The sequence below is a fragment of the Callionymus lyra genome, chromosome 11, assembly GCF_982586985.1.
Source record: "Callionymus lyra chromosome 11, fCalLyr1.hap1.1, whole genome shotgun sequence".
In the NCBI taxonomy this organism is placed as follows: Eukaryota; Metazoa; Chordata; class Actinopteri; order Syngnathiformes; family Callionymidae; genus Callionymus; species Callionymus lyra.
This window is the reverse complement of record NC_141828.1, coordinates 17,794,385-17,810,991: the sequence shown is the minus strand read 5'-3', so window position 1 is coordinate 17,810,991 and position 16,607 is coordinate 17,794,385. Positions and strand designations below refer to the sequence as shown.

The window sequence follows — 16,607 nt, the reverse complement described above, 5'->3', positions numbered from 1 at the left end:
CAAACATGACAAATGTAGAACACTATTACAAAATGAAGGTTTTGATAATGATTAATTCAATTCTTATATTTCATCTGTGATTTATTTCTTCATTTTGATAACTTCAGACACCTTGCACGTAGCTCCATTCACTTACAAGTATATTTCTTTAAGCAGGTCATACACATTTCGATGAATATTATCCAAGACACACACACACACACACACACATTATGCCTGTGAAGACATCTGTTAGCACTTTCAATGTTGATTCGCATCTTCACCATCTCTGCGTCTGCAGGAAGCCATAAAAGTTCTTATCTGATCTTGGTTGGTCAGAATCTCACCATGAAGTGTTGAACTCTTCGGTCATTGAAGGTTTAGCTTGACCGTTCGTCAAACTTCTAATCCTCCTTGCTTCGGGAAGTCGGGCTAATGGACTTTATTGCCCTGAAATATCCCTCCACTGCTGTTATTCCTCACTCGAAGTTTGTGAAATGCCAATTCCATCTGGTGTGGGGTTTTCTTATCATCGGAAGAATGTTGACACAGATCCTGAGGAGTGGGTGAGCTTTCACAGATGTTTTCCAATGAAGATTCATTACAGTTCATTACACATGTCTTATTTAGTTTGTTAGATTGAAAATTATTCTACACTATACGTATACGCCATAAGTTAAATGAATGCTAAAAAGATAATAAAAATATAGAGTATAAATTACTAGCCTCATCTAAGAGCTTAAACGTTTAAATACACATTCACAACCAACATTTCACTTTCATACTGATATACACTGTCTCAAGGGTAGCTTGAAACAGACTAGAGATTATTCAGCGACTTAATGAAGGACAGACTGTCTGCTCAGTTCACACCTTTGGGCGTGAAACAAAAGGGCAAAACGGAACACACCCAAAAAAGGGGGGCTGGAAGACAAAGGAACTTGCCCACACAACAGGCAAGGAAGGAAGTTACTCTCCAGGTGACCCGAGACAGGAGCTAACATAAAAGAACCACTGCCCCGGAATAGGCGACCCCCTGGACAGGAAACTTTCCCTTAAATAGAAAGAAGCCCCATAACCCGAGACCGTCTTTCCCGGAGCTATCGACCAGAGCTATCGACCTGTAGAGCTGCCGGCAAAGATCGAGTCCTTTTGATCGTAAAGTTGTATCTTCGTTTGACTTGTAGCGGCGAATAAACGACCCTTACACTCTGCATTTTGACCTTTTCTCTCCATAAAGCAAAGTATTAAGACCCGGACGTGACGTCGTGTTGGAGCGACAGAAACGGACTAGTTTTAATCGTTTTAAATGGTGCAAGTGACCCTCGGATTTGTTTGGAGATTCTTGGACGAAAAGACGGCGACTGAGGCCAGTCAGACGAACGGGCCCAAAATATGGTAAGCAGAAAACCTTTTATTTAATTTCTGCATTTAGTTTCGTCTGGCTGAGTTAATCGATTTAGAAGCCGTATGAGTGGATGGGTTGTGCGTTGATTCCGCTTGTAAGGCAAGCAAACATATAACTTCTTGTTTTGGTTTTATTTTCCGTTACGACTCTTGGCACCTAAAGTAATCCCAGATAGAACATAATTGGCCGGGGGTTCTATCGAGTGACAAATATATCTCTATTTAGCACGCTTTAAAGGCATTTAATTCACCCTTTTAGAGAGGCTTAATCCCCTTGAGTACGAATGGCGTGTGAATGGGAAAAAATAGAGCTTTTTATAGGTTACGCTGCCTTATGAATACTTACGTTATGATAAAAAACAAAAAACAACTTTCTTGATTAATGCAACGTTAACGCTAATGTGTGTTTTTCAAGTTTTAAATAAAGAAATGTATAGCTTTCTTAAATTTCTATTGGCTAAAAAAGATTTTTTTCTTGTAAGTTTTATGCTGCGAGTTTATTTTTAAAAGAGGAAAAAAACGGCTTACTATATTTATAAAATAAGTTTCACGGTCAACTGCCGTGGACTTCTATTGGTTGAAAAAAGCGTTTTTTTGCTTGTGAATTTCATGTTGCAAGTTTTTTTATACAAATTTTTGGTAATTATAAAATAAGTATTCAAGCGTGTTATATATTATATATATATATATAGTATATAATATTTTTGGGGAAAAAAGCATTTCTTGTGTCGCAAGTTTTACGAATTCAAATACTCTTGTTGTTTCTTATGTTACGTTGGTTGCATAGTGAGTACCTATATTGTGATAAAAAAAATAACGACTTTCTTGACTAAATGCGACGTTAATGCTAATACGTGTTTTTCAAGTTTTGTGAAAAGAAATTCTTCAGTTTCTATTGGTTTAAAAAATACTTTTTTCTTGTAAGTTCTATGAGTTTTTTTTTAAATGGTAAAATGAACTTTATTTGATTGTCATGTCATAATAAAGTTTGGGATTATAATATAGGTATTCAAGCGTGACAGTTCTCTTATAGAGAGGGAGACGAACAATTGGTGTAAAAATAAATAAAATAAAAATAAAAAATAAAGGAAAAAATAAAATAAATAAAAATAATAAATGGATTTATCTGAACTGCAGGTAAAATGGCAGTCTTGTGGAATAGGATCATGTGGTGCTGTATTGTTTCGCTCTGTAAGTTCGTATGTGGAAAAAATTGCTCCGTTGGATCGGAAAAATGTTGTAAAAAACTGGTATAAATGGGCTAAAAAGCAAAGAAAGGTTGGAAATCTGCCTGATTGGGGCGTATGCCTGAAGAAGATATTCTAGGTGAAAATGTGAAAAATATAAATCTAGAACTTGAAGTCATTAGGAGGAGAAAAACAAGCATGTTGTTTAGTGAAAAACACAGACTGGCTTTGTTAGAAAAAACTAAAACTGATAGAGACAGATTTTTTGTGATTATGGAAATGGTGAAAATGATAAAGTTAAATACTGAAGTGATGGCACCAGTGAGAGCTGTTGAAAAGGAAGTTGTTGATGAAAATAATGTAACTGAAAAAACTGATTCACCACCACCTTACCTAGAAGGTGGAAACCAAAATGTAAACTCACAAATGTTGTCTGATAGATTGCATAAAATGGTAATGAAAGAGAAAGTGAACACCCAGACACCAGTGTTCAATGTTACAGGAGGGCAGCTGATGATGGATCAAGATGGTAATGAAATAGATAAAACAAAAATGATACATTTAAAAGAGATAATCGATAATGTAGCAATAATAACACATACGCAAGACATTCTCACAAGAGATCTGTTAGACACAACAGAAAAAACACTTAACATATTTGAAATAGCAATAAGACAAGAAAAAGTAGATAAAGATGTGAGCGCAGCCATGACACTCCAAGTACACTTGGAACTATAGAGCAGCTGTGTGAGGAGGTAGATGACAAATCAGAAAAATTGAAAAAGAAAAATGACAGTGAGGAAAGAAGCAGCAGTAAGAATGAGGAACAAGACAATCATTGTAATTATAGACTTGACCTAAGCACGCCACTGACACCCTCTAAACATAAAGTTAAAACTAGAAAAGGTGAGAAAGGGAGACTAGATGGATTGGGAACAGAACCTCATGGACAGTTTCCTCTAGTGATGAAGAGTAAAAGAAAGAGGGATTATACTGATTACGTCTCAGCAACTATGATGGATGTACAATGTCTGAAAGAAAAACTTCCTCCTTTGGAAAGGGGAGCAGGTCCGTGGATTAATGTTTTTTGCAACAATATGACAGGAATTGTATTGGCTATTGGAGATTGGAGACAAATTGTTATGGCATGTGTGGGTTTTGCTAATTTGTTAAAAATAGAGGAAAAAGCAGGAACTTGTAGGGAGCCATATCAAGCACTTTTTTCTCCTCATGCAAAACGAATATTTAAGGCCATGAGAAAGGTGTTCCCTACAAATGTGGATGTGAATGAACTGATGTCATGCATGCACAAAGATTTGGAAGCTGAACAGCGGCAGCAAATGGCTGCAGCCCAACAGTATTTCACACCAGGCAACGACTGCTGCTTTTCATGTGGACAACCAGGTCACTGGAGAAATGAATGTCCTTTCTACCCACAGATCCCAGCACATTACAAATCTCTTAAAATAAAAAGGGGATGTAGATTTTTCAGTAGTCATGCAGGACAACAGTTCCGCAAGCCGAGTAGAAGGGGCCGGCATCTACTGCCCCTACCTGATATAAGTCCTCAGCCCTCATCAAACTAGTGATAGCAGAAAGAAAAGCTAAAAACAACAGATAAATAATCATCAAGACGAAGGAATTCAATTTCATGGCTATTACTGACTGAATGTGTTAAGTTGTGTAATTACAGGACAGGAGATGTTTTAAATCAGCTGCACAGAGGCTGGAGCGAGTTGTGTTGTGAGGACAGTTAAAACAAAGGACACGGACCCCTGCTGACATTCCACAGGTTGTAAACAATTCCACATGCAACAGAGGAGATGATGTCAGGCTCATGGAGAAAGTGACTTCTGTGTCCAGTTGTAGGTTGTAGGTAAGGAGAAGAATTTTGAGTAGTAATGGAGGTGTGAATCAGGTTGTAGAAGTGGAGGTGTGAATCAGGTTGTAGAAGTGGAGGTGTGAATCAGGTTGTAGAAGTGGAGGTGTGAATTAGGTTGTAGAAGTGGAGGTGTGAATCAGTTGCTGAAATGGTCAGTTAAGAAAGGTCTCTAATGTAATTAATGATAAAAACAATTGGTCTAAAGGAAAGATACTTTTTTTGGGCAAGACAGTGATGCACAGAGGATTCTAGTTGGCTTTGAAAAAACATTGCATTACAAAGCCCATGAGATATGTTTTTATCAGGAATTTGTTAATTACAGAAGTTGAATTTATCAATGAAAGTGAAAATGGTTACTCTTACATCCTTACTGTACAATGCTTTACAATCTCATTTAGAAGACTTGTTTCTGACAGGGAAGTCTTAGCAACATAAATAAATAGTGGTGACATTCATTTGAAAATTGACTTAAAAGGTTTCATATAAAATAGATGTAGGTTTTAATTGAATGGTAAAGGAATGATTTCCAAAGTTCAGCACAGGTGAGGTCAGACAACATAACACCCCAGTTTCAATTTTGCAGAAAGAAAAGTTGTATGTTTTTCTTGTATTTAACGTCTAGTTCTCATTTTACAGTTGAAGGAGACAAAGGAAGCCTTAAAAATGACCTAACAAAGGTCATGAAGGATCCAGGTTTAAATTAGCATTCAGGTGGAGATACCTGGAATGTGACACTGCAGCGGGTGGCACCAACACCAGTGCAGAACAATCACACCACCATTTGAAGAAAACCTGGTAAAATAACATCTTAAGACAGGTTCCACAAGAGGTACTACAGCAGAGACGGCGTAATTTAACAGGGGGAGTTGGATCAAGGTGATCTTTGAGATGATCAGACAACAGTAACCCAAAGGACAGATAACATAAAAAGATGTTTTGTGTCCTCTAGGGGAAATTGATGAATGAATGGAATGAGCAATGAATGAACAGTGAACAGTATTGATCAAAGCGAAAAAGAAAAGAAAAATGAAAAAATAAGCAAACAAAAACTAAGAATGAACCTAAAAACTTAAACTACACTAACAATAAAAATTAGCTCATTTAGATTAAAACTAAAACTGATCTAGATTTAAAATAAACTAAAGAAGAAATAAAATATATATTAAAAGTAGAAATAAAAAAAAAAATATATATAAAAAATGTTAATAGGAACCAATATGGAAATAATAAAAATACAAAATAAAACACGAACAACAAAACAAATGGGGTAAAAGAACATGCATTGTGGTCGCTCATACTGCCAGATAACAGGCAGAGGGCAGCGGACGTGTATATTACTCTCTCCAACCAGGGTCAAAATCAGTGGACGCAGGATTTTCTGACCTGGATGAGTAAACGCACTCAGAAGCATCAACCACATTCCCCATCAGAAGAAACAAGCGGATAAGTACATGGGGAAATTACCTAATTCTATTACATTAATAAAAAAATTTTTGGCCAGAGCTACTCCTGAATGAAGGTTGTTTGTGTGTAGATTCAAGAAGATGGACTCGGAAAAGTGTGTCACCGTTTAAAAATAATATTAATATTACAGACAGATGATTATATTTTCGGTTATACATATAGCGTGTGCAGGTACATGATAATAATATGTTGTTGGGAAAATGATAATATTAGATAAAAAACTATAAAATGTTGCTGCGGAACAACCATTGATTTAGAAAATTGATTTGAACTTTTGAAGAAAGAATTGAACTTTTTGTTTATGACGTGACCTGTAAAGGCCACGTCAACAGGGGGAGTTGTTAGATTGAAAATTATTCTACACTATACGTATACGCCATAAGTTAAATGAATTCTAAAAAGATAATAGAATAGAATAGAATAGAATAGAAAAGCTTTATTCATCCCCAGAGGGGAAACACACTTTCACAACAGCGCAGTTGGAAAAAAAGTGCAAGGAAAAAGAAATAATAAAAGAGATAATACAAAATAAAATAAAAACGATCTTAAGAATATACAAATTATTTACAAAATTAGAAATTGACACTATTAACAAAATAAAATAGAATAAAAATAAAATAAAATAGAAATAAAAAATGGAAAAAAATAATAAAAATATAGAGTATAAATTACTAGCCTCATCTAAGAGCTTAAACGTTTAAATACACATTCACAACCAACATTTCACTTTCATACTGATATACACTGTCTCAAGGTTAGCTTGAAACAGACTAGAGATTATTCAGCGACTTAATGAAGGACAGACTGTCTGCTCAGTTCACACCTGTGGGCGTGAAACAAAAGGGCAAAACGGAACACACCCAAAAAAGGGGGGCTGGAAGACAAAGGAACTTGCCCACACAACAGGCAAGGAAGAAAGTTACTCTCCAGGTGACCCGAGACAGGAGCTAACATAAAAGAACCACTGCCCCGGAATAGGCGACCCCCTGGACAGGAAACTTTCCCTTAAATAGAAAGAAGCCCCATAACCCGAGACCGTCTTTCCCGGAGCTATCGACCTGTAGAGCTGCCGGCAAAGATCGAGTCCTTTCGATCGTAAAGTTGTATCTTTGTTTGACTTGTAGCAGCGAATAAACGACCCGTACACTCTGCATTTTGACCTTTTCTCTCCATAAAGCAAAGTATTAAGACCCGGACGTGACGTCGTGTTGGAGCGACAGAAAAGGACTAGTTTTAATCGTTTTAAGTTTTAGCATGTTATTATATCTCCGTTGTGAATTAACCAATGATGATGCGGCACTTGTGATTGATGCGCTCTCTTCCAATAAAATATAGATTTTGGGGCTGCATCGTACTCTAGAGGCTGGGGAGGGGGGACACAGATGTTCTCTGTTTTCTCTGCCTAGGCCCAGATTATGTGACTGGCCAGGCCAACCTGTAGCTCTGCCTAGAGCTGAAGTCAGGTTGACGGCAATATTCAACAGAACCTATATGGGGGGGAGGCAGGTGGTCTCCCTCGCGAACAACATGTTTCTCCTGTGTGGTGCGCTCAACAGGCTCACCTAGATCGAGACGACCTGGGACCTTCAGGTATGGAGTAGGTCAAAGATTCGATGGCTGCTCTCCTTGGCTAAGTCAGCTGTGTTTACTTCTGCGTAGACATGCGCGCGTGCCCGACACAGCTTGACAGCTGATGTGATAAGTGAAACTAGACTAGACATGTCTATGTTGACCGGAGGTTGTTCCTTCCCCTACAGCACTGTCAAGAAAGACCGGTGCCTTTACGCGCAAGTTTTCTCGCCGTTCTGAGAGCAGACGAGGGCACTGAGCTACCGACCCTGCAGGTCGGTTATCTGGAGAGGTGCGTGGCGATCGGATCTCAGGAGAGAGGAGCAGGTCAGGACCGCCAGCGGAGCTTGAGAATGTACTGGACACAGTGAGCGATGCAGTGCCGACGCGTGATCTGTCCTCAACTCACATCAGCTCTGTGTAAATTCTCCAGCACATTCCTCCACATATATTCGGGTTTCGTCAGCTCCGGTGACACTAAGGGGTTCTTGGAGAGGTGGGGAGACTTCCGGGGTGGAAGAGGGTACACACACGACACATCTGAGGTTTCTCCCACAGAGCCGGATTATATGTACGGGAGTGTGGGTTCTAGTGAATCCAGCTCACGTACATGCTCTGTTGGTTCAAGACATGGAGATGGGTCTTTTGTGATGCCCATTCGTCATCGGCGGGGGCGAGCCGGAAGACAACCCGACATACGTCAGAGCTGTGGTTCTGGCAGAAAAATTATTCGTCTTGGAATCGCCTGGTTATACTTCATTCCAGAGGGCAGAGGTAAGTAATCAGGTGGGGCTATGTGCTCCAATTTGCCTGTTAACGCCTGCATTTTTTTTTAATTTGCTGCAGAAGGAGGTGGTAGAGCCAGTTCCAGCAGCAGAGATGATGACGGGGTTTTACCTTTTTAAAGCTCCCTTTTCCAGATGAGCAGCATTTCAATGGTAAACAGTAAGCTGTAGTGGAATCTGATGACCACTAGGGTCGGCTGTACTGTTGACATGGTTGGAGGTGTGTGGAGAGATCGGGAAGAGAATAAAAAAAGTATTTTGAATCCCTAATGGCTGTTGTTGTGTGTTGTGTGAAAATAACTAAAGACTTGAGCTACAACATCGTACATAAGTAAGTAAAGTTAATTGGTAAAGCGCTTTTCTGTGCAAAGGGAAAAGAGGATCGTTTAAAAGCTTCAACAGCCTTGAAGGTTTTCTGAACCATTTCGGAACCATCAGCAGATTCTGATCCACAGACCTAAGAGCCCAAGCTGGGGTGTAGGGCTGGATCAGATCACTGATGTAAAGTGGAGCCTGACCATGAAAAGCTCTGAAGGTAAGAAATAGAATTTCAAAATTCATCCAGAAAGAAACTGGCAGCCAAGAGTTTTACTGGATAAGGGAAATGTGAGTTCTTCTACTAGAGAAGGTCAGAATTCTTGTGGCAGAGAATAGTCTAATATCTAAATGAGAAGACACAAACTCATGGATTAAAAGCTCCAGATCGTATTGTGTGAAAGAAGCTAGAAACAAAAACGAGAAGATAAAAAAATGCCATTACTACAACTCTTGGAATGTTTTGTGTTATATCTATAATGGATATCTATCATTGATATACTGATGGTTCAAGTTATTTTTTGCCGTCTGTTGCTATGGAAAATTAACTTGACTTATTATATTCCATTATGATTGATTTGGTGCAACAACTGCTTATCCATGGGTGTGTGTGACCAATTATGTTACTTCGTATTTGCTTAATTAATACTATTATTATGTAACTGCGCTCATAATGTATTATTTTTGTTGTTGTAGGAAACTGCTGCAATTGCCAACCATAATAGAAACCTAATTATTAGGGATTTTCCTGACTTCCCTTCAAGACCTTTTTTTTTCATTTCACAGTAAATAATGAAAGATAATTTCACCTGAAATATAGAGTACACTTAGATTTAAAAAAACAAAAAAAAATTATATACATCCCTGACTTCACTCTTAATGAAATAAAGTATCTATTGTTAATGTATATAGATCATGTAATAGGATATTTACTTTAATTTATTAATACAATTTTTATTTTTATTTTAATTATTAAAAAAGCACATTATGGCTAGCACAACATGGTTAAACAACTGTCTACTGCATGTCCCAGAATGCAATGTACAATCCCTTAATATATTCATGTGCTCTATTAATATTATTTTCGTTGGCAAGAAAAGTAATAGCATCACATTTTTGAATTTCTAATCTTAATCTTAATCATTGTATGTGATGGATGACAGGATTCTGTGGGTTCATTTTGTGTTATCACATTAAAAAAAAACATTGATGTTCAACAGTTTGAAACATGTTTAATGTTGCCTGAACAAACAGATTGAAGAAATAAGGGATTAAGACCAATGTTTGTTTGTTTTTATATTTTATTTAAAAGTACTTCTTGACAACTTGACAAACTGTTATATACCAGAAAGTAAAAATAACAAAACTCTCCTCTAAAATAATACAAAATAAATCAAATCAACAAAAGAATTTCCCTGAATCACAGTATTTAAGTTTTCTACCTCTGCCAGCATCATTTGTAACTTAGATCTAACTAAGATCGAACATTCCATTTGATGTCATAACTTGTGTCATATAAGTTAGCTAAGTATTTGATTTGCTCTGACTTGCAGAAACTCTATCAATTGTCAAAGGGCAAAACTTATCCTTAGACATGTTTTGCCCTTCTTTATGAAAAAAAATGACAGGATTATATTCTTGAATTCTTAATGAATCAATACAAGATATAAAAAGTAGTCATGGCCAATAATTCACGTTAACTCTTACTATTATGCATTTACATTAGTAATAATAATTTTTATATATATATATATATATATATATAATTGTATTTATTAGATTAAATTGCAGTCTGTGTTAAGTAAAAAAAGAAGAAAGAAAAGTGCTAATTTCTATATGGACTGTAATAGAATTCGTATTGTTAGATAGATTGGACTCACTGATCTACAATATCTTCCATAAACAGCTTTTGAATTACTATTTCATGTCATTTTTAAACCTAGTAAGCTCTAATATCTTGTAAACTGACTCCCAAAGCTTCAATCTGATTAATGTAAAGACAATAAGACTAGTAAGAATTGTTCCTCGATGTGCATTACCTGCATGATGATGGATTTATCTGCATTAAAAACCCTTATAAATCCATATACCATTGTAATTTAGAAACATACAGTATAGGCAGGTGTCAAAACTTGGTGCTCCTCAGCACCTTGGCAGATCGGTTCTCTGTAAAATAGACACATTCTTTTGTGTCCATCGTGGTTGGGACTGGCTCTAGTGAACCAGTATTTTTTATTCTGAAGACATCAAATTTGTTGGGTAACACACCCTTGTGGAAAAGAAAGTGGGTCAAAGATGAGAACAAGACGATGTTACTAAAACCAATGATCATGGAAATGGACTTCACTGGAGCATACTGTACATAGACTCCATCTTCCAGAGCGTATCCTGGGAAGAGCAGGATTGGTGGAATCCCTAGTAAAGTTTCACCACTCAACAGTCTTATCAGTAGTCCTGACGCCAATCCCATTATTGCACCATAACCATTGGTTACTTTAATGAATAGGATGCAGACGAGTTGAGGGACGATTAGAACGTAGGCCATGTCTGCACTCAAGAACCAAAACAATAAAGGGCTGTTTTTAAAGTGGGTTAAGGCAGTTCCAACAACACCCACAACTACTACAGAGATCCGAATCACCCAATGGATCTCTCTGTCTGAGGCCTGAACAGAAGAGCAGAGGAGGATAAACATAAGAATCTCTGTAAGAGCATAAATTATTAATTATCTGGTTAAAAAACGTACCTGTGGCCTTAGGATGTTCTTGTAGATGTTCGTTGAGAAGAGCGATGATGAAGAAAGCAACACAGAGTCCGCTGATGACATCACAGCTGCGGCAATACAAGCCGTACATATGATTGAGACATAGTTTGGAGTGAGGTGGAGCAGAATGATCGGCAGTGCCATAGCTGCTTCCCCACGTTCATAAGGAGACGGTGAGCCATAAGATGTCTGGTTCCAATCTGAAAAAAGGAGCCGGTTAAATTCTCAATTTGGATTACAGAGGCTGTATTCTATTTTTTTTTTTACTGTTTTGTTTAACAAAAAAGTGAAAAAGAAAAAATGGAAACAAGAAGAAAAACATCATCACATACTCACATGGAGGCAATAAAGTGACATCATAAAGAATTGGAAAAAATGTATAAAAGTGTTGTTTTTGTGTGATGTAATGTATTATAACTTGTATCTTCCCAAATGGTGTTCTTAAACTGGTTATTGAGGATGTATTGACTGCCCATAGCTGATGACATTGCTAACAAACTGTGGCAGCACTTGAGTGTGTAATGAAGGATTAATGTGAGAACTGAAGAATTGAGTCTTCAATCATTGTTGGTGGGTTGTCGACTTTTCACAGGCCAAAAAAGGGGAGAGCAAAGTAGATCACTGACCAATATGGTATCTGTGAAAAACCAAGTTGACCTGTCACAGACAACACTGCTAATACGAAGTGTAGTTATGCAATAACAGCAGTAATATGACAGTGAGGGTGATGAGGAGAGGAAGGTTTTTGTTTCAACCAATAGCGCTCTCAGTTAAAAAAAATGACGTTCAAGCTGAAACTAGCAATACCAGTGCGACAGTCAACTGAGTACACTCCTTAGATTCCTAAATGATACCAATTTGTCCTCTTGATCAGTTAGAACACAGACCTGAACTCACTGTGTCCCTTTTTGGAACACTATGCCGACCCCTGATAGATAATGAGTATCCTTTGTGAATGTTTTGAGAATTAATTAGTTTTGAGAATTGAAAGAAGTATTTTTTGTTATTAGGATTATAAAAGACAAAGTCCAATCTAGTGGTCTTCCAAAGTTAAGGCGCCGTATCTACATCTACAATGTTCCCTAATGAATTCCCGTTTATTGATAAAGATTGAACTGTTGCTTACCTGTTGACGCGGCCACAGCTCCAAACAGCATAGAAGGGATAGTAAATATTGGTAAAGTAATGGCTGCAAGCAAGCATAAACGCCTTGCTGAGGAAATGGTTGGGGATGACAGAGTCCTCTGGTGTAAGAACTGATTTCCCAAACTGCCCAGGCTCTGCAACATAATGTAACGTTTGTCAAAGTTCAGAGTTACAATTCTTTAAATCGAAAATAAACTGTTAATGTGTAATACACAAAATATTCTGCATAATTTAAGACATGTTAACAGTACAACAACAGTAAGACAAGGAAAATAAGTTACATTTTAGGGTTACTTCACTGATTTGTATAGTCTAGAAATTTGTGGTCAAACTAAAAAAAAAAGTTTTTTTTTTTTAAATATACACCTACTTCAATTTGTTTGCTATCTAAGTCAAATCAAATTTGATTTCATAAAAACTGTTATCATTTATTTCCTGACTTTCTTTCTGTGAGGAACCTGGAAAGGGTTTGTTATGTGTGGCTTTCTGGAAAACAATACATTTTTACGTTTAGGCACCTCGGCGATCGTCACAATTTTTGTTATAAATTGACCCCCTACCAAAGGACAAATTTACGTGGGAGGTTTGGGGACCTTTGCTGTCTGCTCTTCCACTCTCTAGAGGTTGTTTGTTTCTTTGGCAGATGATAACATGCTCATCATCACATTCAGTTAGACAATAAAATGAGTGTTTCAACGTACCAAGAAAAGGAATTGATCAGTCATCAAACCAATGTTTTTGACTTTCATTTCACCAATCCATGGAGCGTGGAGGGAGTTGTTGAACAAAGTCTCACTGATATCCAAACTATGAGGGGTCATCAGGATGAAAGGCACGCAGAACCACTATAGATTGAAACACAATTATTTTTAATAATTTATCAATGTGTGTAAAAGTGGGGTTCATGGTTTTGTGAAGTTTTAAGTATCAGGATTTTACACAGGTAAGTGAAGGTGTCATGAGACTGATCAGCTGAGTTGAAAGAACTTTTTTAAAACATTTAGCAATTTAGCAAAGGTTCTAAGAAACTCACCAAGCCAAAAAAAACAAGGGAGAGTTGAATAACGTCTGTGTATGCCACAGAGTAGAGTCCACCTAGCAGTGTGTAGGTCACTGCCACAGCTGCAGAGATCCAGACACAAACGTTGTAATCCAAATCCAGAATAACAGCCATGACTCCTCCTGTGTTGTTACATTCACAGTATTTCTTTATACACATGTTTAGAGAGCAAGGAATCAAGGTCAATCAGGGAATGTTCACTTAAAAGGGGAAAATACACTTTACCTAGACTGATCAATGTTGGTGGAATATTCAGCATTTCAAGCAACACTGAGAGCATGCTGATGACTGATGTCAGGACTGGCCCATACCTCAAATGGAAAGGATCCAACATTGTCGTGTAGCGACTTTCTCTCATTCGCTTTGCAAAAATGAGACCAACTTTGAAAGAGAAGTTAAAAGATTAAATCGAGAGCTCTACAAATGATTGTGTCCATGACTGCAACCATGTTTAACCTAATGATACAAAACAAGTGACCATATTAAAAACCACTTACAGGGAATCATGAAAAAGTGAATCTAAAAATAAAAGTAAAATTAACCAATAAATAACATGAGTGCACTTACTATGTAGTAGAAAAATCTCTATACAGGATGTTATATCTCCTAGAACAGTGATTCCCAACCTGTGGGTATTGCAAGTGGGCCGCAAAATCGTTTCCAAAATGGTATCATTTTTTGTGGGAGGGTGGAAGTAATTATATAAAAAATGTCATTCAGGTATTTTACATGTGACAAGGAAATGAGAGATAGGAACTTTTGTTATTATCGGCCGGACCTAATTGCAGTGGACCGCAATGCACTTGACTCGTTTACGCTTGACGTTGATAGCAAAAACTGGAGTAGAAAAAATGGATATCTGGCTATCAACAGGGATAATTAAAAGGACAGATAGACAAGAGACTGATGGTAAATCAACCGGTGATCTCCCTGCTGTCAACAAAAAAGAAGAGGTTGGAATAAGTACAGTGCTGAGTACTTTTCGCTGACAATTGATGTAAGTGTGCGTGTGTGAGTGTGACTTTATGTGTATGCATGCTTCTAATACTGAAGGTGTTGCAACAAGTTACATATGAAATAGAATAGGGTGGGGACCACTGTCCTCGTAGTTTCAAATTCAGAGGGTACATTTTGCATGTATGAACACAAACTTACCTAATGCATACGTTGTCATATAAGCCACCAACATCAATATAGCCGACAACAGTCCCATGGATGGGGTATAGACCATCTCTGTGGTTCCGACTATGAAGCCTCCACCAACCCATGTAGCTAAAACCAAGAGAAGAAAGATTGTATTTGAAGTGAAACAGTAAAAAGAAATAAAAAGCACTTAATTATATATTTTTTTGATTATTTGTCATCGAACCAGTTTTGTTTTACAACCAAATTATTTTCATTACAATCCATCAAGTTGTAGCTTGTCCATCCTCTCACCTGCAGGGGCTCAAATGACAACATGTAGTAAACATGATAATAAAACCTTGGTTATGAAGGTAACCAGGAGATTTTATTTTTGATGACGTGCAAGTTTGTATATACAAATTATCTCAGAAAATTGATATCTGATTTCTATTCTAGTTAGCAAGAAGGAAAATCCATGTCCCTTCAGTTTTTATAAATATTATTATATTTGTTCAAATGTAACTACATGTAAAGAGACAAATAATTTAGCATCCAAGGTATTATTACTCTATGTCATGCCTTAACATCTTTTAAGAATTATGAACTAGTTTAGAATTTGCTCTGTTACCTGTCATACTGAAGACTCCAACCACCCAGTTGATGTTGCGGTTCCCTAGCATTGTCATATTCATGCTAGTGGCTCCACTTTTTTTCTGCTCCCTTCGGGCCTTAAAAGAAGCCCAGATGCCACAGCCAAAGACTAAAAGGTAGAAAATTGCCAAAACCACAACTCCTGGGATGTTGACCGCCATAGTCCTGGATCACAAGTGCTCAAGGGCTCAGAGTGGGAGGGCTGATGCCTTTTTTTTTAATTCTTTAAACCTGCTTTTCCACATTCCCTTGGTTCACTGAGACACAAAAGCAAAAACTTAATTTGTTAACATCAGTGACTGCCTCCAGGACCTCTTTTAATCATTGCTGAAGATGACTGAACTCTTGTTACTGTAAGATATTACGATAACAACTTTAACAGACTAGATAAACTTTCTGCAGACACAGCAAAGTTCAGCCCACCATATACATAGTATCAATGTGGCGTTGGTGAAAGTGTAACTACAGTTGATCAGATTCACAAGTCTGTTCTTCACCAGGCTCTTGTCGACCGATTGCATGCTCGTCACTGAATTTCTCTTTCACATGGAAGGCATTTTGGCATGGTCTTAAAGAGGGATGGCTGTTTTTGATCTATAATAGTTGTGTAAAATGTGTTTATATTCAATGATTTTTGTACATTACTGAGACCAACATTAAAAACTAAGACCCAGCCCGGGTCTTCTGTGCGTAGGGCGTGTTGGCAGATCCATTAACCTGTTCGCGGGCTTTATGTACTCTGACGATGTCTTTTCCCTGAAGAAGGATGATGGGCGCCTGGGAGTAAATGTCAGGGATAAAGTGTGCGATTGACCTTGAAAGAGCATGATGAAGAGAAACTTCTGGTGTTGGTATCACTTCTCTATTGTTTGGGATATCATTGCACCCATCATATCACTCTCATCCTCCAGCACCTTCACTGGCTCCCATTCAATCAACGAATCCCCACAAACTCCTCCACAACTTCACACCACCGGTTTGACCTCATACTCGCATACATTCCGACTCGATATCTCTGCTCCCCCTCTTTCATTCACCTCTCTGCCATCTGCCTGCCTCAGCACAATTGGAGGCAAAGCCATCAGTCGCTGGAACTCTCTACCACCTGAACTCTATACCACTTTTCAAGAGCCGCTTTATTCGTCAGTACATATTGGTATACATGCGTGGAATTTTTCGTGGTCGAGAAAAAATAAAAATACTAATAAACACAGTGCAGAAACTTGAATGAGAATAAACCCCAAAAAATGTGTTCTGCCTTGCATACTCCTTA

The 16,607-nt window shown here is 37.7% G+C and overlaps 1 protein-coding gene across 1 annotated transcript; it reads right to left on the bottom strand.

Moving 5' to 3' along the window:
* Positions 1–10,412: 10,412 nt before the first annotated feature.
* On the bottom strand, positions 10,413–15,538 carry LOC148069423 (high affinity choline transporter 1-like). Its single transcript, XM_087802285.1, has 8 exons — positions 15,312–15,538; positions 14,714–14,830; positions 13,784–13,939; positions 13,532–13,680; positions 13,200–13,343; positions 12,479–12,632; positions 11,335–11,552; positions 10,413–11,253 (listed from the first exon to the last, which is right to left on the bottom strand). The coding sequence occupies exons 1-8, from the start codon at positions 15,493–15,495 to the stop codon at positions 10,714–10,716; spliced, it is 1,662 nt and encodes a 553-aa protein (XP_087658411.1). The 5' UTR covers positions 15,496–15,538; the 3' UTR covers positions 10,413–10,713.
* Positions 15,539–16,607: the final 1,069 nt, after the last annotated feature.